The sequence below is a fragment of the Neomonachus schauinslandi genome, chromosome 4 (genome assembly GCF_002201575.2).
Source record: "Neomonachus schauinslandi chromosome 4, ASM220157v2, whole genome shotgun sequence".
NCBI lineage: Eukaryota > Metazoa > Chordata > Mammalia > Carnivora > Phocidae > Neomonachus > Neomonachus schauinslandi.
This window is the reverse complement of record NC_058406.1, coordinates 35,957,957-35,985,571: the sequence shown is the minus strand read 5'-3', so window position 1 is coordinate 35,985,571 and position 27,615 is coordinate 35,957,957. Positions and strand designations below refer to the sequence as shown.

Sequence of the window (27,615 nt, the reverse complement as noted above, 5' to 3'; positions counted from 1 at the left end):
ATGCAGAATAGACCAGGTACTCTATTTTTTTGTGTGTGAAGCCATAAAATCTGATATTGAATATGCGGCGGTGCTCAGAGGTATGATTCTTCCACAAAACGCTCCCTCAGCCCTGCTGTGGTAAAAACCAAGTATAAATTGCCTCTAACAGGGTTTTCTAGCTAGAGTCGTAAGTATGTCTGAGCATCCCCTGTGAATTATAATGCTTCCAGCTCTCTTGCTACTCCTCTGCATTGCCTACCTTTTGGCTGTTTTGCTTGTCCTTAGGCCCTCTGTCTGAGTGCAGGCAGAGGAAGGAGAAAGAGAAGGGAATCCAGAATCGGTCCAGTCTGCACTTGCCTCGCAGCACTGAGAAGAAAACGGATTGGCACTGGACTGCACACAACGGCAGGGCGAGAGGGACAGTGGCCCCTCCTCCTCAGCCTGCTGTCCCAGTGGCCAGTGCCCCTCCCTGGGCTCCTGAAGAGCCCCCTGGGTTTCATTTCTGTAGAATTTCTCACTGTGTTGGGCAGCTTTTTCCCTTTAACTTACCTTAGTGAGGGTGGATATTGGGTGCTGATATTTAAGTTGGATTCTTTGAATTCATAGTGTGTTGCCGTCCCCAGATAGATCTTGTGTTTGAAACTATTGGCCAGAGTAATATTTTGAGATCCTCTGTGGATTCCTTTTATCCACGTGCTTATTTGTTCTCTAAAGTATAATTGAAAATCTGCTGTCATCAGATCCAAAAATGAGAGGAAGAATGCACCTAAACTGAGCTGTCAGACACTTGGCTGCCTAACCATACTTTCCAGATTATGGTGCGGAAAGTGCCATCGTTCTGTGTGCTCTCTCCTAATGGATGTTGTGTACTTGCTTCTGAGAACAATATAGAGACGTGCTTCGGCCCTAATCAATCTTCCCAAGCAGACTTGCCATTTTTCTGACCGTGTTCAGCCAGGGTCCTCTGAGAAGAAAGTGGGCCTTTCCCCTTGATGGGCAAAGAGCCAGCTTCCATTTCAAAATCTCTTAGAAAAAAAAAAAAATCCAACAAGCCAGAGCCTGTGTTTATTGAAGGTTGGTCTAAAAGTCTCTCACACTGCATGCCCCACCAGCACCCAAGTGCCTCTATTTTAGAAAGATGTAAAGGTTTAATCACCCTAGTGGGGATTTAGACCCAGAGACTTCAGAGAAATCTTATTATTTCTAACTGCAGGCAAAGAGTATTAAGGCTCACTCTGGATCAGGGGCATGACATGTTCTATAAGTAATTTATCTTTAACAGGGGAAGGCCCTTACTAGAGTGTCTTAGAAACAGTGCCCTGATTGGGCCCTGGTTCCCTGTTCCTCCTTTCTCTTTCCCCCTCTCAGTCTCCTGTTTATTCTTTCCATCCCTACCCTTTCCTGCCTGGTGTGCCCAGTGTCGAAATGTCTGCCTCACAAATCTGCCCTTTAACATGGGGAGCCTCCCTTTAACCTGCTGGCCAGTGAGAGATAGTAATGTTTTTGCAATAAATGACCTTATCCAGCAGCCCGGTGTAGACCTGTCAACTGCAGACTTCTCAGACTTCTGAATAGACCCTAACTGCATCCTCTCGAATAAGAGGATGCTCGGGCTTCCACAGGTACTCAGGTCTGTGTTCCTAGACCTGAAGTAATTTAGGGCCATGCTCAAAGCCATCCCCTGCCCTGTTGTACCTCCACCGAAGGCCTGTGAATCCCTGTGCACATCGACTCGGATGTCCCTGAGCATATGATTTCATTTGCATGGGCCCCTCCCAAGCCCATGCCCTTGCTTAGCTCCCTGGGTCTTGCCTTTCTGGTGCTGAGGCAGGAGGACGTCACAGGTGCGATTCTGCTTATGGCTTCATTGTTTTTGTTGGGAACTACAGTTTGACTGGTGGCAGATCTAAATCCATATACTAATGAGCTTGGTTAAAGCAGGCTCTGCTATCCTCTTTTAATCTAGCCTGTCTCTCTAAGTTCCTTTCCACAGTTAATGATCTCCAATAATGGCTTTGCCTTTAGTTTTGCCTCCTGGGTCAAACAAATCAATAGTTCTCACAGATATTTAAAAACCATCAGTGTAAAGCTCCTGGGTCCCCCCGCCCCCCTTTTTTTCCCTTCTGGGTGAACTTATGACTTGACCGGTATAGTGATATTTCCCTTATATCTCTTTTTCCCCAGAGATGGGCAGCAGTGAACCCCTTCCCATTGCAGAGGGTGACAAGAGGAAAAAGAAGAAGCGGAAGGCCCGGGCCACTGACTCCTTACCAGGGAAGTTTGAAGGTTGGTCACACGACTCCTCAGATCTGGGCCTGTGGCTCCCCGAGCATGGGAGGAGCATCCAGAGATAGTAATGTTTTTGCAATAAATGGCCCATAGGTCTAGATCAGAGCATGCGTCATCTGAGAGTCAGCTTGTGCTTATCTGTGTGACAGAGATGAAAGGTGGGATGACAGAGCTCTCGGATGGTGCACTCTGAATGGTTTCAGCACTTCACCAGGGGATAGAAAGACCAATCCGTCACTTTGGATATGGAGTGAGATTGCTTGGTGCAGTTCGGCCCTTTTCTGATGTGATCTTTGTCCCGGCTGTTCCTGGAGGAGCTGCTGAGAGGTAGAACCACTGTGTAAAAGGATGAGAGAACACCAAGGGCCATGGCTCCAAATGAAAGTTAAATCTTCTAGAAACAGAGGAGTTGACTCCTAGAGATCACAGCTACTTGTGCTGTATGCGTTTGACTCCATTTTTTTTTTTTAAAGATTTTATTTATTTATTTGACAGACAGAGACACAGCTAGAGAGGGAACACAAGCAGGGGGAGTGGGAGAGGGAGAAGCAGGCTTCCCGCCGAGCAGGGAGCCCAACGCGGGGCTCAATCCCAGGACCCTGGGATCATGACCTGAGCAGAAGGCAGACGCTCAACGACTGAACCACCCAGGTGCCCCTTGACTCCATTTTAAGAGCACATGCTGTGTTCAGGGGATACGGTGTTGGATCATCAAAGATTTTGAACACTGTGTGAGGCACAGGCTCAGTGCTGGTCCTGTCATCGCTGGGCATGCAATGGCATGAGGTGAATCATTGTACAATTTTGCAAAGGACTGGAGGGTCAGTAGCTACTCCAGGAGTGACGTGCCCCCTTCACCTATTATGTTTCTTTCATTGTGAGACCTGAAATAGCTTCCCCTCATGGTCCCTCTTTCCAACGTGGCAGATAGACTAGTGAATTGATTGTTTTGTAGAGTGGTTCTAATAACAAGCCCTTTATGAATCAGGGATATTGGACTTCCAACGACCAACCTATCCTGACATGCACGAAAGGCTAATACCAACGTATCCTTTGTGAGAGAAGCATGTCATTTAAAATACTTAGAAACAACAGTGTGCATGCTTATAAACAGCTGCAAGACCATGCCGTGTTGGACTGGAGAAGGTCCTTAGTGTAGGGTTTGTCTATTTGTTTGTCTTTAACTTAAACTGTAGATATATGTGTAAAGGGGTGGGGTGGACAAAAGTCTCGAGGTTTTTAGAATAGTTTCCAAATCAACAGGTCTTGTTCTTTCTGTGAACACAAGAGTATTTCCGTTATTCGAGGATGGCTTGTACAATTATAGGCCTCTCATGCTAGGAGTGATAAAATCTAATTTCATGGTTTAAAAGTGTTTTGCTCACCCTGTGGGTTTAAATGCTGGGCTGCCTCAAGAGGAAAAACTGAAGAATGGAGGTCAAGGGAGGAGGAGGTCAGCTCAGCAGAGGCCATGATGGAGCTGTGGCTTCCTTTGAAAGGGGCTCAAAGAGTCTGTGCTATTTGTGAGCTTGGGCAGGTCACCTAAATGTTCTTTCACCCCAGGCCTATTACTCTGTTAGAACCGCCCTGAGTCAGCACCCTAAAAACCTCAAGGTGTCCGTTTGCATCCTACTTCTGTCTCCTGTTTCCTGTGGGTGACTTCTGGAAACTTCTCAGAAACCTCCAGTGACTTCTGTGTGTGGTATACAGTAAAACAGTGCTTCATTCCCCTTTGTATCACCAGTGCCTAGCACAGCGCTGGACACAGAGCAGGTGCTCAACAAATAAGGAAATGAATGAATGATGTCCACTGAAATCACACTCCTTCTCTGAGGATCCCCTAGTTTCCCTACACAGATTTAACCTTTCCCTCCCCCTGCTTTTTTTTTTTTTTAAACTGTGTCTTGTCCTTTTATGATAGTACTTACTAGTGCCTGGTTTATTCTGGAGTCACTTGTCTGCATGTCTGTCTTCCCCACTGGACTGTGACCCTCAAAGGGCAGGGACTATATTTTATTCCTCACTCTGTCCCTATTACGAATTTAATATGTTGTGTGGCACATAGTAGGTACTCAGGGAGCATGGGCCGAATTGAAACTCTTTCACTGACCTCATCTTTAAAATGAGGAATAGGATGCCTTCGATGTGGTCTGGTTGTTGAGAAACTGAGTCCTGCAATGGCTGGAGAGTTAATGGTCTTCCCTGCCACTGAGCACTACAGAGTCCCTGTGTGTGCCCATGCTGTCACACCAGGGAAGCGGAGTGACAAAAGCTCTTCCTCCATCTGAACTTGCAAAGGCGTGACTTATCGTTATTCCTCTCATCCATTTTACCTCTAGATATGTACAAGCTGACCTCTGAATTGCTTGGAGAGGGAGCCTATGCCAAAGTTCAAGGTGCTGTGAGCCTGCAGAATGGCAAAGAGTATGCGGTCAAAGTGAGTGTCTCATCTGGATGCCAGACTTGACTTCCCATGCAGTCAGTCCTAGCTGGGCCTAAGCCAGATACATTTCATATTCTGCAGTATGGCAACTCCAAAGCGGGACTCACTGGATTCAACTCTTTGTTTCTCTACTTACTTGCCGTGTAACATTAGGCAAGTTACTTAACACTTCTGTCCTTTGGTTTCCGTCTCTGTAAAATGGGTGTAATCATGGGAACTATAGAGTATTGATGTGGGGATAGAATATGTGTAAAGTGCTTAGAACAATGTCTAGCTGCTGCTTCTTTTTCTGAAAAATGGAGCAAACTTCACGGAGTAGACAACCAGATTTGGAATTAGAAGGCCAATCCGAATCTCTGTTTTACCAAACTACTACTTGACTTTGGGCAAGTCGCTGAACCTCCTTTAGCCTCAGTTCCCACATCTCTAAAATGAGGATAACAACACCCGGCCTTCCTGTCTCAACGGAGTGGTTATGAAGATGAAAATAAAAATGAACTGGAAGTAGAAACACTACCAATTACACAATGCTATAAAGTGATGCACGGTATCATCATAATGAGGACTGAGCACTCAGCTCTGGGGCAGGAGAGATGGCTCCTTGCTACATGACCTTGTGGTGACTCACCCTACCCCTCGGTGCTTCCATTTGCCAGCTCTAGATGGAAGAAGGGATGGATCTGGAGCATTGGTTCTCAAAGTGTAGTTCCTGCATGAGCAGTATCAGCATTGCCTGGGTACTTGTCAGAAATACAAATTATCTGGCCCTATCCTAGACCTACTAAGTCAGAAACCAGGGGTGGGCCCAGCAATAGGATTTTAGCCAGGTCTCCAAGTGGTTCTGATACTTGCTGAAGTTCGGAAAGCCCTGATATAGGGCTGTTTTACATTCAGTGTGGAGCAGAATCATCTGGAGAGCTAATAGCACAGAGACCCAGTTTTCTTGGTAGAGGATAGGGCCTGGGTCTTTGTATTTTTTACGCCATTCCCCAGGTGATTCTTATACCCACCAGAGTTTGGGAACCACGGATCTAGAAACAAGGTCTCATTAAATCCAAGGGGGCAATTCAGATGTATTTCACATCATCCACCTGAGCCCTCAGGTCTAAGTGCTGCCTCATACAGGCAAACCCAGCCAAATTGGCTCCTGAGAGAAGTGTTTCTTCCTGTGACCAACTGGCCATAGTCCCAGCTGCGGGTTAATAAAGGCGAACACTTCTGCTTAAGCCACATTCCCTTTTATTGGAGTGTTGCTTCATATGGTAACAAAAGTACTACCTCAATTCCTTTTTGGAAACATCAGTATAAATTACAAGTAATTTTTTAAAAATATGCTTAAGTGTGGTAATAAGCCACAAATATAAGTTGATTTTCAAAGGTTTGGGGACATTTATGCATCCATCCAGACCTTTTTCTTCAGGGTTGGATCATAAAGAGAGCTAATAGCACAGAGACCCAGCTCCAAGCTAGAAACCCGGCCCTCTGTGCCCCTGGGCATCTTTGGTGCAAACACTGAGTGAACCCTGGCTTGGTAATTCTTTGGTTTGAGCAGTTCGACCCACATCTCATATCTCTCCTATCCCTTGGAAGCTCCCTAGAGATGGGCTACTTCTCCCAGCATGGCCCCACAACATTGGGTTTTATTAGGGCTTCCCTATAGGCATCCTAATGATGAATCCTAGAGTCTCAGGGTTGAAACGGAGTTTCAGGATAATCTGGTCCTGAATTTCTTCCATAACTCCTCAAATAATTGTCCATGTTCTGCGCCCTAACCTCTGATAGCAGGAGCCCGTTACTTCTGCAGAGAAAATAATACCATTGCTGAATAGCTTGCTGCTAGAAGATTCTTCCTGACTTTGATCTGAAATGCTAGGTAAATGAGTGAGTTAAATAGCTTCTGTGCCCCAGCACTGCACCTCTCTGACTGCTTGGAATGTGGGCCCACTGTGGTTTACTACCAGATGTGGACTTGTATAGAATATTACACCTGGTCCTGGGTGTTTGTGCTATAACACACGGGAGTGGTTTGAAGTATTCTACGCAGCGGTCTGGGAATGAAGGAGCAGGGTGTTACCATCTGTGCTGCCCACTCCATACGTGGGACCGTAAGGCAGAGCCAGCTCTGCAGAAGGCTTTCCCCCAGGCTCTACTCGCAGTGGTTTGGGGCTCTTGATGGGTCTGTGGAGATGTTCAGAGTTAGCCAGTCCCTGCTTAAACCACGTGCTCATCTATTGGCTCACCCATGCCTTCAGTTCCTACTTGCCAAGCATCTCCAGGTATAGGTGGCAGAGACAGTGTCTCTAGGTTCCTTGAGAGAAACTGCATGGGACATAGACAGGGATAGGATAGCAAGGGCTTTGGAGGCAGCTCTGGACTTGAGTGCCAACACTTTTACCACTTATCAGAGCTGTGGACAAAATGTTTGACCTCTTCCTGTCTTTTGGGATTGCGCTGTAAGAACTAACAGACTGTGTACCTGAGTTACTGCCAAAGGGCACGTTCTCTGCAGAACTGCAGGTGTAGAGTCTGAGCTGGGCCTTGGAGCTTTAGTTCCTCTCCACTGCGTCCTCCAGCCCCCTTGCTCTTCCTCCAACCCTGGAAGATCCTTCAGTGGAGGTTGTAAATCTCACCCTTAAGACAGGAAGAGATGCCCTTGAGGTAGGACCTGGGTAGAGGTAGCTCTTTATCTTCTTGCTGGCTGCCTCAGTGTCCCCATAGGCTTCCACAGTATTTGCTTGGCCAGAGTCAAAATAGGCCCCAGCCAGGCTGGAAAGCTTGGGCCGGTCTCGTGTGTTGCTGGCGGAGTCACGGTACCTGTGTCACCAAGACCTACTCCACGCTCGCGCTTGAAACTGGATGTGGGCTGAATTGGGCCTTGCATTCTCCCAGAGGGCTCCTGCTGAGAGGTGTTTCAAGGTCAGATGGGTATGACAGATTTTATTCTTTCCATAGATCATCGAAAAACAAGCAGGGCATAGCCGGAGTAGGGTATTTCGAGAGGTGGAGACGCTCTATCAGTGTCAAGGAAACAAGTGAGTACAGTCTTGGGTTACTTGCTGCTTCTCTTGGGAGGATGCTTAGCTGTAGAAAAGGTCATTTCTTACCACCTCCTGACCCCAGCATTTAGCTCACATGCCTTGGCCACAACTGCAGAGGATTCCTTCTGCCTTTCCGTGTTTAAGAGAGAGAGGGGAGAGGAGACGCGGCAGGAGCCTTTGCTTCCGTTCAGGCTGAAGTACTGTAAATAACAACCCAGGCAAGCTGGAAGAGAGAGCGATCCGAATAAGGGGCTGGGAGAAGATGGGGTTCCCTCCTTCAAGTGCCTGTGGGAACAAGGCTGACCGAGTGTCGCCCGGCACACACCGTGAGGGCCCAGCTTTCATGACTAGATGAGGACAATGAGAGCTAGTACGAATACCACCGTGTTCCGTACCCAGCATGTTAGCGTGTGTGCGGCCGCCGCTCAGGCTCCGGGCGCCTGCCTAGCACTCTGCGGGCCAGCTGGGCCAAGGTGGTCTCCGCCCCCGCCTCAGCCCGCTCACCACCAGCTCCAAATGAGTGCTTCTCCCGTGGTGGCTTTAAATCAGGGTCACCTCTAAGACTCTGCTTCCCCCCTCTTCCCTGCACAGCAGGGTCAGCGGGGAGCCAGTGACCAGGTATTGATGGCTTTGTCATTAAGCTTGGAGGATGGGGGCTGCTGTTGATTTAACTCCAGGCGCTGCTTCTACAATCTTCTTTCAAATCAGGCCATTTTAGTCATCTTATTTAGAAGTCTTCACACTAGTGAAAGCCTGGTGTCTCCCAAAGTGGTCAGCATTTTTTGATGAGGGACAGATTTTTATTTTCAGCCCTGCAGCTTCTGAGTTCAGCATTAGAGCCTCTAGTTGGTTTATTTCGTTCTTTAAAAGAAAAAAAGCCCCCAACACGTCCGATATCTAGGCCGGCGGCTTTCCTCCTGAGTTCCGAGACGACCTTGTTGGCGGCGCAGGGTAATGCTCAGGCCGACAGAGAGTGCTCACCGGGGAAGGCCACAAGTGCTACGGCGGCCGGGAACGCGGCCGTTTCATTAAGCAGCGCTTAGCAGTTAGGGTCTAGCGGTGCCCACGTTAGGCCCCAAGTCTATTTGACAGATGTTTCCATTTTCTCCAGGCAATGTAAATACTGCCCTGTGATTTATGGGCAGGAGGGAGGGCAAGTAATTATTTGCTGCTTGCCTCCAGGACACACACCTACTATTCAGTGTTATTAGCCGCAATTGCTTCCAGTCGGCTGCAGATTTTATTCAGTTTAATGTGACCGGGACTTTTTTATAACTCTACCTAGTGGGTTTTAGGGTTGGGGTTTGACAGCACAGACTTGGTGAAAACACCAGAGACTGAACATTATGGAAAGATAAGGTGACCTGAGTCTTGCTAACACCATTGGCTACTTCTCAAACATGGGTCTTTAATAAGCATTCTGATTTCAGGTTGATTTCTGCCCTGCTACAGGGCATTGTATATTTTTTTCATTGTATATTTGTAAGTGGGCTTTAATATATAATACCATTTCCCTTTTTTTCCCTTTCCTCCTGTTTTTTCCTATTTAAGGAACATTTTGGAGCTGATTGAGTTCTTTGAAGATGACACAAGGTTTTACTTGGTCTTTGAGAAATTGCAAGGAGGTACTTACTGTTGAGTATGTGTTTGGACTTCTGATTAAGACCCAGGGTGGTGATCATCCATCATGAATCCCAGAGACTTCTAAAATGAGTCAAGCTAATAAAAAGGATGAAGGACTTAAAACTGCCCTTGATTTGGGAGAAGGGAGGCCGGAGGGAAGGATGTTAATTAGCATTTTGCAGAGCCTAGAATGTCACCTGTGTGGACATTCTATAAATGCCTTCTCATTGTAATAGGACTCATATATAGATACATTTAGGCATCAATTTATCAATCCATTGTTTTGATGTGTTCACTATTTAAACTAATTATGGGGTGGAAACTCTTGCATACGTTGTGAAGTCCAGAAAGGCTCACCAGAGGAGAGGAGGGTCCCATGGCTTAGGAAGTAGACCCAGGATAGAGAGGAGGCCTGAGGATCTGTATCCTTCAGATGGAAAGATGCCACTCTTGACCGTCACCATTGCTGCCATCACCCACACCCACAATCACTGGAACGTGTACTCAGGTTGCTTTTCTGACATAGAGAATGGGATAGAGCAGCCCTTGCCCTCACCATCACTCACCCAGCCTGAGGACAGATTTGCAGGGTGCAGGTTAGGGAGGATATCTGGAGCTGAGTGGGGGGCCATGTGGAGGGGTTTGGTGGTTAAGGGAGCATGCTCTAGACCCAGCAAAGCTGGATTTAAGTGTAGCTCCATCACTTACTAGCTGTGTGACTTTGGGCAAGTCACATAACCTTTCTAAACATTGTTCTCATCTATAAAATAGGGATCATGACAGCACTTACCTCTTTCAGTAGCTCTGAAGATGCAGTGAGATCATTCATGTGACATGCTTGGCACAGTGCCCTATGGGCACTAAGGGTCCAATAAATGTCAGCTATTAATATTATTAAAACAATTGGGTATGCCAAAGGCTATCTTAGAAGTGGGTAGCATATTACTGTCTATCTGCCCTTTTAACAAATTTGGAAGCAAGAGACTCACTACAGTAGAGCAAATATGAGACTAGCCAGGAGCCAGTTATCTGGGAATGTTCCCTAGCATGCCGGGATCCTTTCATTGTTTAATCTGACAAGTGAAAGATCTTTTATCCCTTCCCTATGCCAAAACCCAGCAATAAGTAAATATGTGCCATTTTTTAAAAAGATTTATTTATTTGAGAGAGAGTGAGCAGGGGGAGGGGCAGAGGGAGAGGAAGAGAGAGAGAATCTCAAGCAGACTCCACGCTGGGCACAGAGCTCCATCTCAGAACCCTGAGATCATGACCTGAGCCAAAATCAAGAGTTGGATGCTCAACCGACTGAGCCACCCAGGCGCCCCTGTGCCATTTTTAAGATGCAGAGATAACCCCTCCAGCCCAGAAATACTGACTTCCAGTCATGAGCACAGAGCACATGGAGCCAGGCCATGTGCTCATGCCCTTGCCCTGCTCAGCACCACCAAGACATTACATTTAAAATGCTGGGGATCATCTGTAAATGTATTGCTTAGAGTGCAGCCCTGCTGAGGCCAGAGCCACTGCAGTAGGTAAGGAGACTGGTTGATTCAGGGCAGCCCATGCCCCCACCAGTCAGACTACACATCCAGTTGAGGGGCAGTCTATACAGGTTCTAAGGCCAGACTTACTGGGCTTAAGTCCTGATGCCTCCACTTACTGGTGTGTCATCTTGAGCAAGTTGCTTAGCCATTCTTGGCTTCAGGTTCCCCATCTATAAAACAGAGATAACTATATTTTGTACAATTTGCACAGTTGTGGTTAAGGCTAAGATAATCTATTTGAAGACTACTACATAGTGCCTGGCACATCGTAACTACTCAATAAATGTTAGCCGTTGCCAACAAAAAATAATATTAATAATAAATAGGAAAGTCAGAGGGAAAGCACTTTTCCCCCTTTTTCTAGACTTTCTAGACCTTTACATATCTGTTGAGGGTGTGGCATTTCTGTTTGAAGGCTTGTGCTCTTGTTTGGATCTGAGATCAGATGCAGAGGAGGAAATGTTCCTATGGAGAGGCCCCCCAACCTCATGTGTATTCACTTTTAGTTCTTTCTTATTTCAGAAGCCAGATCTGCCTCAATGGCATTAATATTTTTGGTCATGCAAATAGTTGTTTTCTCTCCCTTCTGTGCTCATCATGGGCAGGCACAGAAGATGGCAGTCCAGTTCTGTTCAGTCCAGTTTTTTTTTAAGATTTTATTATTTGACACAGAGAGATAGAGAGAGAGCACAAGCAGGGGGAGCGGCAGGCAGAGGGAGAGGGAGAAGCAGGCTTCCCGCTGAGCAGGGAGGCCAATGCGGCGCTCGATCCCAGGACTCTGGGATCACGACCTGAGCCGAAGGCAGTTGCTTAACCAACTGAGCCATCCTGGCGCCCCATGTTCAGTCCAGTTTTGTGCTGGTACCTCCTCTGTGCCAAGTACCACACTTGGTGCTGGACATTTAGTGATGAATAAGGCTGTGTCCCCACCCCAAACTTGTGCAGACTTGACCTCTGAGAACTTATACTTCCTAGAGCCCGAAACGTCATACCTGTGTGTCTCTTCTGCTCCCCAGGCTCCATCCTGGCCCACATCCAGAAGCAGAAGCACTTCAATGAGCGAGAAGCCAGCCGAGTGGTACGGGATGTGGCCACTGCGCTTGACTTCCTGCACACCAAAGGTGAACCAGGCCTTTGCCTCGGTGATTGGGTTGGACTGGCCAGCCTCTGGGGACAGAAGGGGAGGGGCAGATCAGGCAGAGAACTAGGCCAGGAGCTAGTGCAGCTCACAGCCCCACGCATGAGGGTAAGGGAGTGAGCCAGGATGGTGCTGGGCTTTGGATTTGGATGGCAGGCAGATGTGGTGCTATTAAGAAGGGTAGAGACACGGGAGAAAGAACGGGGGAAAAAAGACTAAATTTCATGATGAATAAGATGTATGAGTGTGTGGGTATGGATGATCTCCTTTTCCTGTCCTAGAAGGATGCAAGCCTCATCATAATACTATTCTAGTATAAATATTTGGGTGTTTTCTAGTTTTTGTTTTTAAAAATTTTATTTATTTACTTGACACAGAGAGAGACAGCGAGAGAGGGAACACAAGCAGGGGGAGTGGGAAAGGGAGAAGCAGGCTTCCTGCCGAGCAGGGAGCCCGATGCGGGGCTCGATCCCAGGACCCTGAGATCATGACCTGAGCCGAAGGCAGTCGCTTAACCAACTGAGCCACCCAGGTGCCCCTTCTCGTTTTGTTTTGTTTTTTTTAACTCAGGACCCTGTGATTAAGATCTGAGCTGAGATCTCTTAACCAATTAAGCCACCCAGGCACACCCTTCTAGTCTTTTAAAATATGTCACCTGTATCTCTCTTTTCAAAATCAGCATGATAGTATATATCTAGTTTTATATCTTGTTCACAATAAATGGAAAATGCATTTTTCTACTAACGTGGTTAAGTTTGAGGTATCTGTTGAACGTGATGGTAAATTGCAGGTTGCTGTTGTCTGAATTACACTTCAGTTTACAGTCCCTTATCTAAGACTGATCGTTTAAGAACTTTGATAGTGAATTAAATCTTTTTACAAATTGTTTTTGTATTTCCATAAATATGTCTGATGGTTACATTTTTAAAACGTGCCTAACAGCAGTGCCATGGAAAAACGAATTCTAGTGTTACCTTTTTACCAGCTATGTGCTCTCTCAGTAATGATGTCTTCCCGCAGAATTACAGTGAGAAGAGAGGTAATTACTTCATCAACAGTAGTTAAACGCTGCTCTGGTTAGCGTGCGGCACTATTCTCGCTCGCTTACAGAGCGGTGTGGGCCTGTGTCTGAATCGTGTATGTATAACACAGTTGGGGCACAGTGCCCGGCATGTAGTAGTTCTGCAAGAGTGTTCCTTCCTCCACCCTGATCCGCCGCCAGACAGAAAGCATTTCCATTCCTAATATTAATTCCCTTAAAATAAAGCCATCTGTCTGGTGACGGGAGGGGGTGGATTGAATAGTTGGTAACTTAGCTCTGCTCCCTTCCCCATTGTGGATATTGGCTGGCCACATAGGTTGTGAGAGCCCCAGGCCACTTCTAGGCGCTCTGGGCACACATCCCACCTTGTGCCAGCAGCTCAGTGCATGCTGGAGGCATGTGTGCAGGGAGTTCAGCCTCGCTGGTCCTACCTCGTTTCCTCCTGTGGCTGAAGGGAGATCTCCACACTGACAGTGGCCACGTTGGACGCCTGACTGGCACATGGGACGCAAGTTCCTAGAAGGGGTGGCTGTACTTTCCCCAGCATGATGAATAGCACTAGTTCTGTTTCTGAAAGCCGGGATGCATGTAGGTAACACCTGCTTGACAAAGATTTACAACTGTTCCCCAAGCTGCCTCTGCAGATTGCAAAACTGGGTCACGCTTTTTGCAAGACCCATACCTTAGAGGGGGGCAGAGGCGGTTTGATTTTTTATTTATTTATTTTGAGGCAGTAAAGGGAACAGAGTTGGTGTGGTGTTAGGAGTTCTGAAGTGCTTGCTAACATCTAGCGGACCCGCTGCCCGTGTGACTTGAAGTTGGGGTGAAAAACAATTTCTAGCTGAACTTGGCTGTTTTCTAAATAACTTCACACTGGGAAGATGGATTGGGCAGGAATGGGTCAGCCCGGAAACAAGTTCCGCACTTTTAAATACTGGACATGCTGCAGCTTAACCTCTGGGAAATGAAGCAGAGCAGCTCGATGGCCGGCGTGTTCACAGAGGCAGGTCCATTATTCCGGCATGGCGCTCAGCTCTCAGGCTGGGGGATGACTGGGCCATCGGCACCCATTTGGAGAGCAAGGCTCCATGTGTGGCTCGTGATCCTTCTGTGGGAGCACTTGCTGTAATGGAAAATATCTTTCACTTTTAGTGCGGCAAGCTGTAGCCCGACTCAATTTGTACAGCCTGGACTGAGTTGCTCTGGGTTCTCATTCAATTAGGTGACTGATGAAGTTACTTAGCCTGCTGGAGCTCAGGTTTTCCCTCCCTGGTGAAGTGCCTCGGGTGGGCTGGGCCTCTGCCTCCTAGCGGGAAATCGGAGGGCGGCCTGAGAAGTTGGTCATCAAGGGAGTTTTAGGAAAGCAGATTCTGCTTTTTCCTATGACTCCGTGAATCCTCTGCTACTTTCCAGTACTTCTGAGCACCAGCTCTTTGGCTCTTGCTCAACCTTCCAGCCCTTCTGTCTCTGCATTGTGCATTCTGCAGAAGGAAAGAGAGATGGAGTTTCTGTGTCCACCACGCCCTATGAGTTGGTTCTCTGTCCCTGTCTTTGGTCAGAAGGTGGTTCTTCCCCACGTGCCTTCTTGGCCAGGTCAGCAGCTTTTAACCCCTCATGGAGTAAGCTGCTACCTGTGTCTCCTTCAGGAAGTCTCGCCAAAATGCAGAGGAGGGAGGTGTCTCTTAAGAACAGTACCCTCGAGCCAAAGCAGTCCTTGCTGTGCTTCCGACAGGACTGTCTTGGACATGCAGAGCAGGTGAGAAGGGGATTGGACAAGCTTTGGAAGATTTGTTAACTAACACTTGGTCCTCTGAACATGCAGGGAGTCCCACCTAGGGAATCATTTTTTTTTAAGTCAGCCACACAAGAAGAAATGAGGTAGAGCAGCTTCAGCCCCCTGAGATGCTCTTAAACAAGGCAATGATTATTTCTGCATCGCGGTTTCAAGCATGGCCATTTGCAGGGCTCTTTGCTCTGCTTCATATTAGGCTTCTTATTCTTGGTTGTCACTGCAGTGCTGAGAGGTAGGCTAGCTGGGATTCATTTAGCCCCCTTCTTATCCCTGCCGGACTTCTAAAGCTTCGGCTTCAAAAGAACTTGCAGAATCAACTGTGCTTTGGGTTCGTCTCTGGTTACTTCTGCCTCCTGCAGCTCGTTGATTTTTTAATGTACCATAATTGGGAATTAATCTGCGAACAACAGCATTTGGAAAAAATTAATTGTGTGTGGAATGTTTGATAATTATGTGCATATGTTAACCATTTCTTTGCTCTTGTCATTTCAGGCATCGCTCACCGCGATCTGAAGCCGGAAAATATACTGTGTGAGTCTCCAGAAAAGGTACTTAGGGCTGACTTGTTGGGGGTCACAGTTTACACTGAAGTGGGGAAGCCACCTCTATTTTCAGTTGGGTCGTTAGCAGTTCTCTCAGCCTCAGGTACCAACCTGCACTGATTACTATGGACACATGAGAATGTTAGACCAAATATGTAGTGTTTCTGCATTCTAAATCGGGTTAATCCCTGTCTCTTCTTTGCTCTTTATCAACAGTGTGATTGACTTACACCTGAGAGTTTGTAAAACTCTGCACGAAATGAATGTTTTCTAGCCCAGTGCACCTGTCTTTAGAGCAGCTGGTGTAAGCCATAAACAACTCAATCTTCTGTGAAGCCAATCTTTGCCTAGAAAGGATGTTTATGCTACGGTGTATGCCAGCTAGTGCCCACCACTTGAAGTACTAATTAGGAAGCAAGTTCCTGAAAAGGGTTTCTGTTTCCATTTTTATTTCCAAAGATGCCCATTAAAAAGCAAACATATAGATTGGGTGTTGAACAGATGCATCCTATTTTAAACTTTACCTTAACCTACCAGTAAATGGAAGTGTTTGCACTTCCGTAAGCATATAAGAATTTGACAGATTCTGTGTTTGTTTGGAGGGATTGAGGCCCTGGTGGTTTTGCTGGCACACATTCATGGCTCTGTGTGTATGTATATGGGTGCGTATGTATGAACACACATTGTCAGTCTGAATTAAGGGATAGCCCATAAACAGAAACGGCTGCAAGAGAATGTGGTGAGTGTAAGCTGCTCCTTACAGCTCTTTTGTGGGGAGTAGTAATACATTACCTCAAATAAGATCTTGTGATTTCCTGTCAGTGGCTCTGGCATAAGACTTTATAATTTGTCACCATTATCATTATGATTATTAATAATAATTATAGTTAACATTTCTTGAGTACTTACATTGTGCCAGGCACTTATTAAGTATTTGTAAAATCTCATGAGGTGTAGGTACTATTACTATTCTCATTGTATGGATGATGAAACTGAAGCTCAGGTAGATTAAGAAGCCTGCCCAAAGTCACTCAGCTGGTAAGTAGTAGGGTATATAGATTAAAACTAAGGTAGTCAATCTGGCCCCAGAACTCCACAGACACTCTGATCTACTCTCTTGCCTCCAGTTCACAATATGCTTTCATGGCTTTTGTCCTTTCATTTGATCTTGATGGCTCAGGATTACTGTCCCTTTTCTATGGTTGAAAAACTAAAACTAAGAGCAACCCAAGCATCAAAAGACATTATCCAGAAAATGAAAAGATAAGCCGAGAATGGGAGAAAATATTTGCAAAGCATATATATGATAAGGGTTTAATATCCAAAATATAAAGAACTTCTAAAACTCAACATCAAAAAGACAACCCAATTTTAAAAATGGGCAAAGAACTTGAATAGACATTTCCCCCAAAAAGTACACAGATGGCCAATAGCGTATGAAAAGATGCTCAACATCCTTGGTCATTAGGGAAATGTTGATCAAAACCACCATTAGGGGCACCTGAGTGGCTCAGTTGGTTAAGCATCTGCCTTCAGCTCAGGTCATGATCCCAGAGTCCTGGGATCAGGCCCCACATGGGGCTCCCTGCTCAGCGGGACTGTGCTTCTCCTTCTCTCTCTGCTCCTCCTCCCGCTCATGCTCCCTCTCTCTCTCTCAAATAAATAAATAAAATCTTAAAAAAAAAAAACATTAGACACCACCTCACAGCTGCTAGGATGGTTAGAATTTTAAAAAGAAGAAAAAACCAGAGAAGAGCAAATGCTGATGAGGCTGTGGAGAAATTGGAACCCATGGCCAGTGGGAACAGGAAATGGTGTGGCCACGGTGGAAAGCAGCATGGCAGTTCCTCATCAAGCTAAACAGGATTACCATACCACTCAGCAGTTCCACACCTATGTATATACCCAAAAGAATTGAATACAGAGGTTTGAACTTGAACATCAGTGTTCATTGGAGCATTATTCACAACAGCCAAAGCTGGAAACAACCCAAGTGTCCATCAGTAGGTAAATGGATAAACAAAATGTTGTCCCTCCATACAATGGAATATTGTTCAGCCACCCAACAGTAGAAGTTCTGATCCACACTACACCATGGACGAACCTTGAAAGCAGTATGCTAAGTGAAATAAGCCAGACACAAAAAGGCAGATATTGTGTGATTCCAGTTAATGAAACATCTGAAATAGCCAAATTCATACAGACAGAAAGTAGATGAGATATTTACTGGGGAGAGGGGGGAATGGGGAGTTTCTACCTGATGGTTTCTGTTTGGGATGATGGAAAACTTTTGGAAACAGATCCTGGGGATGGTTGAATAACAGTGTGGCTGTAATTAGTGCCACTGAATTATACATTCAAAAATGGCTAAAGTGGATTATTTTATTTTATATATGTTTTATCACAATAAAAAAAGAGAGGTTAAGTGAAAAAGAAGGGTATAACAGAGGAGGAGGAGGAAGGGAGGGGAGAGGAAAGAAAGGAAGGGAGGAAGGGAAGTTGAGAGACTTTCGGCTTCCCTAGCAGGTCAGCGGCTGAGCTGGGACTCCCACAACCAGCATTTCTGAGGGGCTCACTGTGCTGCTTCCACCACGCAGGCCATTCTCCTGCATGCACGCGAGGTGCCCTCCTGGTCAGCTCTGGAGATGACTCACGCTGTCTGTGGTTTCAGGGGCAACATCCAGTTTGGGTGACCAGCCCTCCCAGTTTGCTCGGGCCCGAGGGGTTTCCCAGGATACACAGCTTTCAGTGCTGCAACCAACAAAATCCCAAGCAAGCAAAGATGAGTTGGTCACCGCAAGCCACCTGAGGTGGTACCCTCCACTGAATGGGCCACAAAGAGCCTTTCAGGAATACATATTTACTTCTCTGATTCTGCAGCCTACACCATCATTTGTCATTTGTGGGCAAGATTTCCGTAGGTTTGCTGCTCGTTTTACTAAGTGCGCAGCAGCCTGGCACCACGTAGCACGCACATTTTCTCTTAGGAAGTGAGGAAAGAGCGTGGGGCAGAGGACACCTCAGGATAAATTCTCAGGTGATTTTTTTTTTTTTTTTAAGATTTTATTTATTTAAATAGAGCGAGAGAGCACAAGCAGGGGGAGCAGTAGAAGGAGAGGGAGAAGCAGGCTTCCCGCTGAGCAAGGAGCCTGATGCGGGGCTCGATCCCAGGACCCTGGGATCATGCACTGAGCCAAAGGCAGACGCTTAACCATCTGAGCCACCCAGGCGCCCCTCTCAGGTGATTTCTAACCCAAGGACAGTAACATGACGTGGCAGAAAAAGCTGGGCTTTGGCATGGCAGCCGTAGAGAGAGAGAGAGAGAGAGTGTGTGTGTGCAATAGTTAGAGCCAGCGAGTGAGAGGGGAAGGAGTGAGGGAGGGTGAGTGACTGTGTCATAGTCACATTGGTCTCCTGTGTCCTTGGGTTTCTTATATTTGTAACCTTTGCTTTTTGCGTTCCTTTTCAGGTGTCTCCAGTGAAAATCTGTGACTTTGACTTGGGCAGTGGGGTGAAGTTGAACAACTCCTGCACCCCCATAACCACACCAGAGCTGACCACTCCAGTACGTATGGCTGGGCACCCTGTACCACCTCCTTCAGGACTCCTGTACCCTTGGAGTACCCCCAACCCAAAGCTGGAGTCCAGAACAGAGAGCTAAGGAAGGAAAACCTAGTGTTTCTGCCTGAGTTGTCATTTGGCCACTTTGTGAGCCACCCCCACCCACCCCATCAGGGCTTAGTTGCTAATGAAACTGACATGGGAGCTTTTTGTTTGGGGCAGGTCCTCTGCCAATGATGAGACAAATTGTATCTGTGGGAACAGGCTGAGGGCTGACTCCTGACCCAGGAAAAGACAGACACTAGCCCAGGCCAGCCCTTTGCACCTGAGCACACGGTATCTCTGAGTCCCACTCTCCCTGGCAGCATCTCAGCACATCCCCCTGTGATGGAGGAGGGGCAATGTGGTCTCTCTGTGGCCAGAACTGAGAGGTCCCAGCTCTCCGCATGTAGGATCATTTGCCTGAGTTATCCTGTTGCTTTCTTCACTTCACATTTCATGCCCAGATGTGCAGCTGGGAGCTGTTCTTCCTTAGACATCTCTTGTACATACCCAATGTACTATAATTATTATGAGTCTTTTGAGATTTGCATGTTTCATAAGTGATTTTTCCTAATAACCTTTTTTAAGACATGCATTTCAATGTGCTTGTATCTTACTCTAATTGACATTATTAGAAATGTTTCTGTATTAGCTTCTACTACACTGAGCTACCTTGTTCTCAAAGTCATTAACTCTAATTGCCAATAATATGGAAAATGTCCTTTCTCCACTTCCTGTCTTCCCATCTAATTAGTTGTGTGTGTTGGGGGCCAGGGAGGCATCTCTTGGCAAGGCTGCAGTAAGGGAGAGGGGAGCAAAAAGAATTTGTTTTGTTTTTATCAGCATCTTATATGCAAGGATGGAAGGAAAGAATCCCGAATTCTTGTACTGGGATTTGAAACCAAATCCCTGCCCCCTCCTCGTCCTTTGTTTTCCCATCTATAAATGGGAGAAGTGGGGAGATTGGATTTGTTCTAAGAGCTTTCCCAGCTTGGATGGACTCTTAATTCTGAATTCTTATACCTCCTTGGTCTAAGCTGGCAGAGAAGCTTGGCAGGGACTTAACTTTAAGAACTCCTTGTCTTATGGGGGCGCCTGGGTGGCTCAGTCAGTTAAGTGTCCAACTCTTGATCTCAGCTCAGATCTTAATCTCAGGGTCGTGAGTTCAAGCCCTGTGCTGAGCGTGGAGCCTACTTAAAATTTAAAAAAAAAAAATGAAGAAGAAGAAAAAGAAAGAAAGAAAAAAAAAGAACTACTCGCTTTATGGGACTGGATGTCCAGAGACCCCCTCCCGGACCCGTGCCCCTGGTACATTGAAGTACCTGTACATTAGGTGACTGTCTGCAGAGAGCTGAGCAGCTTCTTGACCAGGTGCCTCTGCCTCCTGGAGAAGGACCTGGAAAGATGGAAGGTGACCTGGAACTGGTCATGTGGATCATGGGGAACCCTAGGACTCCGTTTACAAACGCTCAGTTAGCCCAGCTTTTCCAGGTGCCTTGGTGGTATCAGGTGAGCCCTCTGCCCGGCTTTCCTGGCAACTCCTTGCTCTTCGGTGCCATCCTCCTGCTGAAGTCCATGACATTCTACTCTTTGCCATCTCCTCTCCCTGTGACTAAGCCTCTCTCTTCTCTGCCATTTCCCCTCCCAACCTTGGCCCCCACAGTGTGGCTCTGCAGAGTACATGGCCCCGGAGGTGGTGGAGGTCTTCAGGGACGAGGCCACCTTTTACGACAAGCGCTGTGACCTGTGGAGCCTGGGCGTGGTCCTCTACATCATGCTGAGCGGCTACCCCCCCTTCGTAGGGCACTGTGGGACCGACTGTGGCTGGGACCGGGGAGAGGTCTGCAGGGTGTGCCAGGTGAGCACAGCTCAGGGACCTGCTGCACGGGGCCTGCCAGGGGGTCAGCGTGGTTGGGGCATGCCCAACAGGACTGGGCTGGGAGGTGTTCCTGCTCCGGAAGGGGGTCTCTAGTGCCTCTTTCCCCTTCTGTCCAAGGGCCCGCGACAGGGTGAGAGAGAGACAGGCTTAGCTGGGAGTTCAGGGGAGAGCTGTTAGAGCAGACCATACCTGAGCTGAGCCTTCATACATGAGTCTTGCCCAAGAAATAGAAGCAGGAGTGGCAGTACCAGCCAAGACATGGAGGAGTGAGACAGCTGCATGTGTATGGGGGAAGAAGAGTAGAAGTGTAAGGTTGGCAGTGGGGGGAGCTATAACTGGACAGATTGCCAGGGGCCCATTTGTGGGGGCCCCATATGAAGGGCCGAGGAATTTGGGCTGTGTTCCCTAGTTGGCATTCCCCAGGTGTCACCTGCCCAGCCCTCCAAGTAGCCTAGCCATCTCTGCCCGACAGGGGCATTCTGTGTGGTGTGATGACTTAGCAGGGATGGGGAGCCAGGGAGGGCCCTGGCCTGTAGCATCCCCAGGCCACGAGCTGCAGCTTCAGCTAAAGCCAAGGGGACCCAGGGTGACCAAATCAATGGCAGGCACATTCCGCTTATTCCCTGGTAGCGTGGCCTCAGGAGGAATCTTCTTTACCCAGAACAAGCTGTTCGAGAGCATCCAAGAAGGCAAGTATGAGTTTCCTGACAAGGACTGGGCACACATCTCCAGCGAGGCCAAAGACCTCATCTCCAAGCTCCTGGTTCGAGATGCAAAGCAGAGACTGAGTGCTGCCCAAGTTCTGCAGCACCCTTGGCTGCAGGGGGTGAGTAACCCGGGGAGGGGCGGCAGTCCACCTCCTGAGGCCTGTAGCATGGCCGTGAGGAAGCTTTTAGAGTAGCGAGTACTGGACAGCAGCCCAGGTGGCTGACCTCAGCTGGAGGGAGACCAGCTTCAGTCCCTGCCCATGTGGAGTGAAGTGGCCACTGACGTAGCCCCGGAAGGAGCCCCTTACTGGTCATAGACTTGGCTCTAACCTTGGCCTCGGACTAGGCTCCTAACTGAGCCTTGCCTCTCAGGAATGAGCAGAGGCCTCTGGGGGATTTGGCACACGCATCTACCACTGGCAGAGGCACACAGTCTCGGAAGCAGCCTGGTGTTGGCGTTTGGGGCCTGTGGCACCCTCCCCTTAGACAGACACGTCATGAGCTGAGAACGCTCAGAAGCAGGACCTTGCTTCCCTGCTTGCAGTGAGGATGCATTCGGGGCACAAAGGTTCTCCTCGTGGTCCTGGGGTGCAGCTTGCCTAAAAGGCAAATGGCGGTGTTTTCCTCAAACAAAGGATCTAGGTCTTTACCAGAAAACATTTTTAACCATCCTCCTCAGTTAGGCATGTTACCTGACTTCTGCCCCTCCAAGGGGTCTGCCAGACCTCCTGTGATTTACCGTGTCATTGGTCTGCCAGGCCCTCAGCAGCCTCGGTGGCCCTTCCAGTGGAAAGAAACAAACATTGCCAGCCCCATGTTATAGGGGGGACCCAATCTAAGAATTTCTGAGTGGCTGATTCCTAGCCACCCAAGAGTTGCTAAATTTACTGAGCACCTACCCCATGCCAGACTCTGGTGATACTGGGATGAGTAAGACCAATCCCTGTCTTCTTACTCTAGTGGGGAGGGGGAGACAAGGGAATAAATTACGGGATCGTGTAACAAATGCTTATCAAAAGTGCTAGGGGCACAAAAGGACGAGGTTCCACCTCTGCTTGGACAGGGGTAGGGAGGTGGCAGGGGTGGGAGAATGAATGCTTCTCAGGGGAAGTGACCCTTGAGCTGGGTCTTGGAGGATAAAGAAGACTTTGCCAGGCAAAGGGAGTGAATCTCCATGCAGAATCAGCTGGGTTCAAGCTGTCCTTTCTTGCTCTCTCCTTGGAAGGTCTGACCCTGCAGGCAAGCTTGGCCAAGTGTCTGTGCTGGGCCAGGAGTCTGTAGTGGCCTACCCACTCTGCACTGGTGTGGGTCGGGCAGCTCTTAAAGGAGGGAGCAGTGCTTACCTCCACGTCTGTCCTTCCCATTCTAGCAAGCTCCAGAAAGGGGACTCCCCACGCCGCAAGTCCTCCAGAGGTAAATGCTCCAACCACACCTGATGCCCTTCTTTCTTTGGCTTTGACTTTCCCTCAAACTCTCAGCCACGTTGGGGTGGAGGTGGGGTAGGGAGCCTAGCTCTAGGCTCAGATGTCATCCTCCTGAAGGGGCTCCCCGGCCTGCCCTCTTTCCCCTCTTCTCTGCTGCCACCTGACGGCCTCCCCTGCCCTCCAGCTCCTTCAAGGCCCCTCAGGTGCTGTTTGCAGGAGAAAAAACTGTTTCCATGTCTGCTTGCATCTAACTAGAAATCACCATTTATAGCCCAAAGACCTTATCTGTAGGTTATTCACCCCAAGGTTCCCTCCCTCAGCTGCGGGTTGGTGACAGTAGCAGGACGGGGCACTGTGAGGCAGTAGGACCAGTTGTCCTGTCACCACTAGACACAGTAATAGTAATGACCACGCTATAGTAAATGCATACCACACGCAGGATATGGTGCTAAGGGCGTTACAGAGATTCTATTCATAATCTTTAGGATAAATTTAAAGGAAAGGTGTTCCTATTACCCCATTTTATGGATGAGAAAACCAAGAACAGAGATTGAGGTAACTCACTCAGGGCCACACAGTTGCCTTGGGGAGTTGGACTTTGAACCTGGATCGTTTGACTCTGATGCCTTTTATTTTTTTTATTTTTTATTTTTATTTTTTTAAAGATTTTATTTATTTACTTGAGAGAGAGAGAATGAGAGAGCGAGCGAGTACATGAGAGGGGGGAGGGTCAGAGGGAGAAGCAGACCCGCTGCCAAGCAGGGAGCCCGATGCGGGACTCAATCCAGGGACTCCAGGATCATGACCTGAGCCGAAGGCAGTCGCTTAACCAACTGAGCCACCCAGGCGCCCGACTCTGGTGCCTTTTAACACCAGACCGTGTTCCTAGTGAGCACTGCCCTATTCCCAAAGGGCCAGGGCTACCACACTGTGGGAAGCCCTCCAGGGAGCCACCTCATGACCAGGTGCTGGGAGTCACACGGGAAGTCTTACATCACCGTAATCGCCATTGGAGTGAGCCAGAATGCTGCTGCCGGGGGTGGGCCGGCCTGATTCTCTGGAGCTGCGTCCAGGTGCCTTGAGGCTCCGAACCTGTGGTCCACCTTAGAAGATGTATCCAGCAGACCCACGTGCCTGCTGTATGCTAGCCCGGCTGGGCCCCGGGGATACAGACACAAGGGCACAGCCCCTGCTCTTGGAGCTCCCCACCCTGACGGGGGAGGGGGATACATGGGTGCGCGCTTCATGTGCCAGGCCCTTCCTCTGGGAGAGCTGGGTGCAGAGCGTGGGAGCGCGGAGGAGGGTGCTCTGAACAGAAGGGGACATTTGTCCCAACTCCTAAGTCCAAGGTCTGTAGTTGAGGGTCAAAGCCATTCCAGCCTCAGTGAAATCAGATTGCAAACCTGGGCAAGAACGACTTTGAGGGGGTGGGGTGCGGGGGAGGGAGGAGCAGCCCAGAAAAAGCCTCGGGGGGGGGGGGGGCGGGAGTGGGCTGGCCAGGGCGCTGAGCCCCGCTTCCCTCTGCTCTGTGCTGCCCGCCCCTGTAGAAATAGCAGCACGATGGACCTGACGCTCTTCGCAGCTGAGGCCATCGCCCTTAACCGCCAGCTTTCTCAGCGCGAGGAAGACGAGCTGGCAGAGGAGTCCGAGTCCCTGGTCGAGGGCCTCTGCTCTGTGAGGCTCTCCCCTCCCTGCAAGTCGCGCCTGGCCCGCCGGAGGGCCCTGGCCCAGGCAGGCCGCAGCGGCGACCCGGAACCGTGCCCAACTCCCGCCGCACTCTGACCCACTCCGGCCACGGCTTCCCGGACCTCGGCCCGCCCAGCGCAGCCAAAGTCTGCAGAGCACGCAGAGGAAGCTGCTCCGTGGCCCCCCGTCCTGGCCAAGGCCCTGAGGTTCCCACCCAACCCCCCATCTCCCCGGAGTCCTCAAGGAAAAAGCTCCATCCGGAGGGGTTGTCTTTGAAAAGGAAAGCAATCACTTGTCACTTTGCATAATCGCCTGCGGCAGGGACATCTCTGCCGGGCTCCCGCCCACCTGCTCACCCGCCTGCAGATCCAGGATCCGCCTGCTCTCCTGGGCGGGCGGGCAGCAGCGGGCTGGGGCTGCGGCCTTCAGGGAGCCAGGATTGAGAAGCGGCAGTTGACAGAGGCTCTTTACTCTCCCTACACTGTCACTGCCCCCCCCTACCCCCCGCTGGTCCTTCCTTTGTCCTCCGGATGTCCTCCCCTCGGCTGAGTGAAGCCATCCCTTCAATTCAGGAAAGGGCAGGGAGCCTTCCGCGTTCAGGAGGCCAGATCAGTCTTCCAGTCTGTGGTACGGGAGAAGCACATAATCTTTATTTGCTGGGACCAAAACGTGTCCCTCATTTATCATCCTCTTCCTTGTTTGGGATTGCTGCTGAAGTCCGTATTATTTCGTTTAAAAAAAAGTTTGTTTTTTTAACCATGCACTTCCAGCAAAGATGGGACTTTAAACTCCCACTGCAAGCCGGCGGATTTTCCAGATTTTCCAGAACATGTCATGGCGTGCTCTTCCTTGAATGTCCATGCATGTGGAAGGTTTTATTCAGCTGTTTCCTGTTATTCTAATTGGTTTTAAGCTGTTAAGAAGACGAGTGACTTAGAGGCTGTGTCTGCTGGAGGGCAGCACCAGTCCAGGCCAGTTAGAAGGGGCTCCGTGCCCGATGTAGCACCAGATCGCAGGCAGCCCTGGTCCGAGCCATGTGCCGGCCTGCTGCCAGAGAGCCTGAGGGCGCATCTGGTCTCCCGAGAAGCCGAGTTGCCCAGCTGCCTAAAGAAAATGGATCTGTACAAGTCAGACAGACACACAGCAGTGCTATTATACAGTGTGCTTGTTTTAATAAAACTGTTTTAAATTCTAGCTGTGGCCTTTCTGGTGGTCCTTTCCTCCCCTGTGAACCTGAGAGGGAGACAGGCCTTCTGGAGCGGGGCCGAGTCCAGCCCAGTGGGGAGAAGGTGCCCCTAATTGGGACCTCTAAATCTAGCCCCTCACTGGATCCACAAAACAAGGTGAAGGAGAGATCATTGCTTTTCTTTTTTAGGCGAGGAAATGAAGTTCCTCAACATTGGTCAGTCTCCTATTCTGTGCCAGGACCCAGAGAGGAGTGAGAAACAGCCTCTGTCCTGTAGGGTCTCCCTATCAGGTGGAAGACGAGGCATCAGCAACCGTCACACAAACCGGCTTCAAACAACGCCTTAATGGGTGTGCCACGTGCCCAGGCCAGCCACGCGCCCAAGCAGGAGCGAAGGTCCCCTCAGTCTGGAGCAGCACTAAGCCTTTCTTGAGGATCTGTTGTGTGCCCAGGACTTGCCAGAGTTAGAACAAAGAAAAATGGTGCCTCACGTCCGCAGCTCTCGTGTTCACCATGCAAAGGGCTTTCGTGTGCTTTGTCCTGTGTCACCCTCAGAACCACACTGGAGAGGGCTGGGGTGGGAAGGGGCTTTAGAAGTTCCCAAGCCGGAGCAGGAGGGAGGTCTGAATGCCAGGGCAGCGGACAAGGTGCTGCGGCAGCTTCTCTCCCTGGGGAGAGGGGAGATGGGGTCAGCGGCTCCTCAGTCTAGGGGCCATCCGACAGCATCAGTGCCTCCGTCTTGACGCTGACATCCTTTCTGCTGACAGTCTTCCCTTTGCAGCAACTGTCAGCACCCTCACATCCCTGCTTTTCGCTGGAGGCGGATGGGCTGGAAAAACAGGCCTGCAGAATCTAAGCCTTTTGGCCCAAAGTCTCCCAGTCCCTGGGGACTCAGAACCAGGGTATGAGTTTTGTCCCGACTCCAGCCCCAGCCCATCAGTCCTTCGGGTTGGCCAGCTGAGAGGTGATTTCCAGGGGCTTCCTGGGCTCGTTCTGGGTAGAGCTCCAGCCAGCTCTCAGGCCTCCGTGCCTTTGCTCAGGCGCTGCCCTCTACCAGCCCGCCTCCCCACCCTGGTCCACCTGGCGAGGCCCCTGTCATCCTTCCTGGCTCCGCTTCAATGCTACGGCGCCTCCTTCGGTTTTGTTCGTGTTGTCATGCGCTAAGCAACAGCCGCTGGCGGAGAAATGTCCAGGCATTATCTCCTTTAATTTTCAGAGCCGTCGTGTGAGGTGAGGTACCATTACGTCACCCCACTTAGAACTGATCGGAGAAAGAAAGACCTTGATGTACAGGTAGGAAGACAGACTGGGATTCTCCGCAGAGAGACGTGGGACACAGCCGTGCTGCCCAGCTTCAGATGCCAGCTCTGCCACTTAACTAGCTGTGAGCCCTGGGCAAGCGACTCAGTCTCTGAGGGCGGCAGTTCCTTCAACCAAAAATTGGGGCTGCTAGGGCTTACCTCCTGGTCCTGTTGTGAAATGAGGATTAAATGTCGAGTGGTTAGAGCAGTTCCGGGCGCGCACGGCCAGCGCGCGGGCCAGGGTTGGCTCCGGCAGTTATGGTCCTTCCTACTGCCGTCTCCTCAGCACAGGGCACAGTCCCTCTACTCGGAGCCAGCGACGGAGACCAGTTTCCCCCCCTTTCCTTGGCGTGTGTGGAGATGGATCTGCGCTTTCCAGATGGGCCCGGCCTCTGG

At 49.2% G+C, this 27,615-nt stretch overlaps 1 protein-coding gene across 5 annotated transcripts; it reads left to right on the top strand.

Moving 5' to 3' along the window:
* MKNK1 (MAPK interacting serine/threonine kinase 1) lies at window positions 1–25,920 on the top strand. Of its 5 annotated transcripts, XM_044914021.1 has the most exons (12): window positions 1–16; window positions 2,167–2,268; window positions 4,611–4,708; window positions 7,667–7,746; window positions 9,304–9,377; window positions 11,936–12,040; window positions 15,384–15,439; window positions 18,903–18,998; window positions 20,700–20,894; window positions 21,577–21,741; window positions 22,992–23,035; window positions 24,594–25,920. In XM_044914021.1, exons 1-12 carry the CDS (start codon window positions 1–3, stop codon window positions 24,826–24,828), a joined length of 1,266 nt encoding a protein of 421 aa, XP_044769956.1. In that variant the 3' UTR covers window positions 24,829–25,920. The 5 variants fall into 5 exon arrangements, with proteins under 5 accessions (XP_044769956.1, XP_044769957.1, XP_021539550.1 ...); XM_044914022.1 differs by lacking the exon at window positions 22,992–23,035 and having other exon boundaries at window positions 24,594–24,599; XM_021683875.1 differs by lacking the exon at window positions 1–16 and having other exon boundaries at window positions 2,033–2,268.
* The last annotated feature ends 1,695 nt before the right edge of the window (window positions 25,921–27,615 follow it).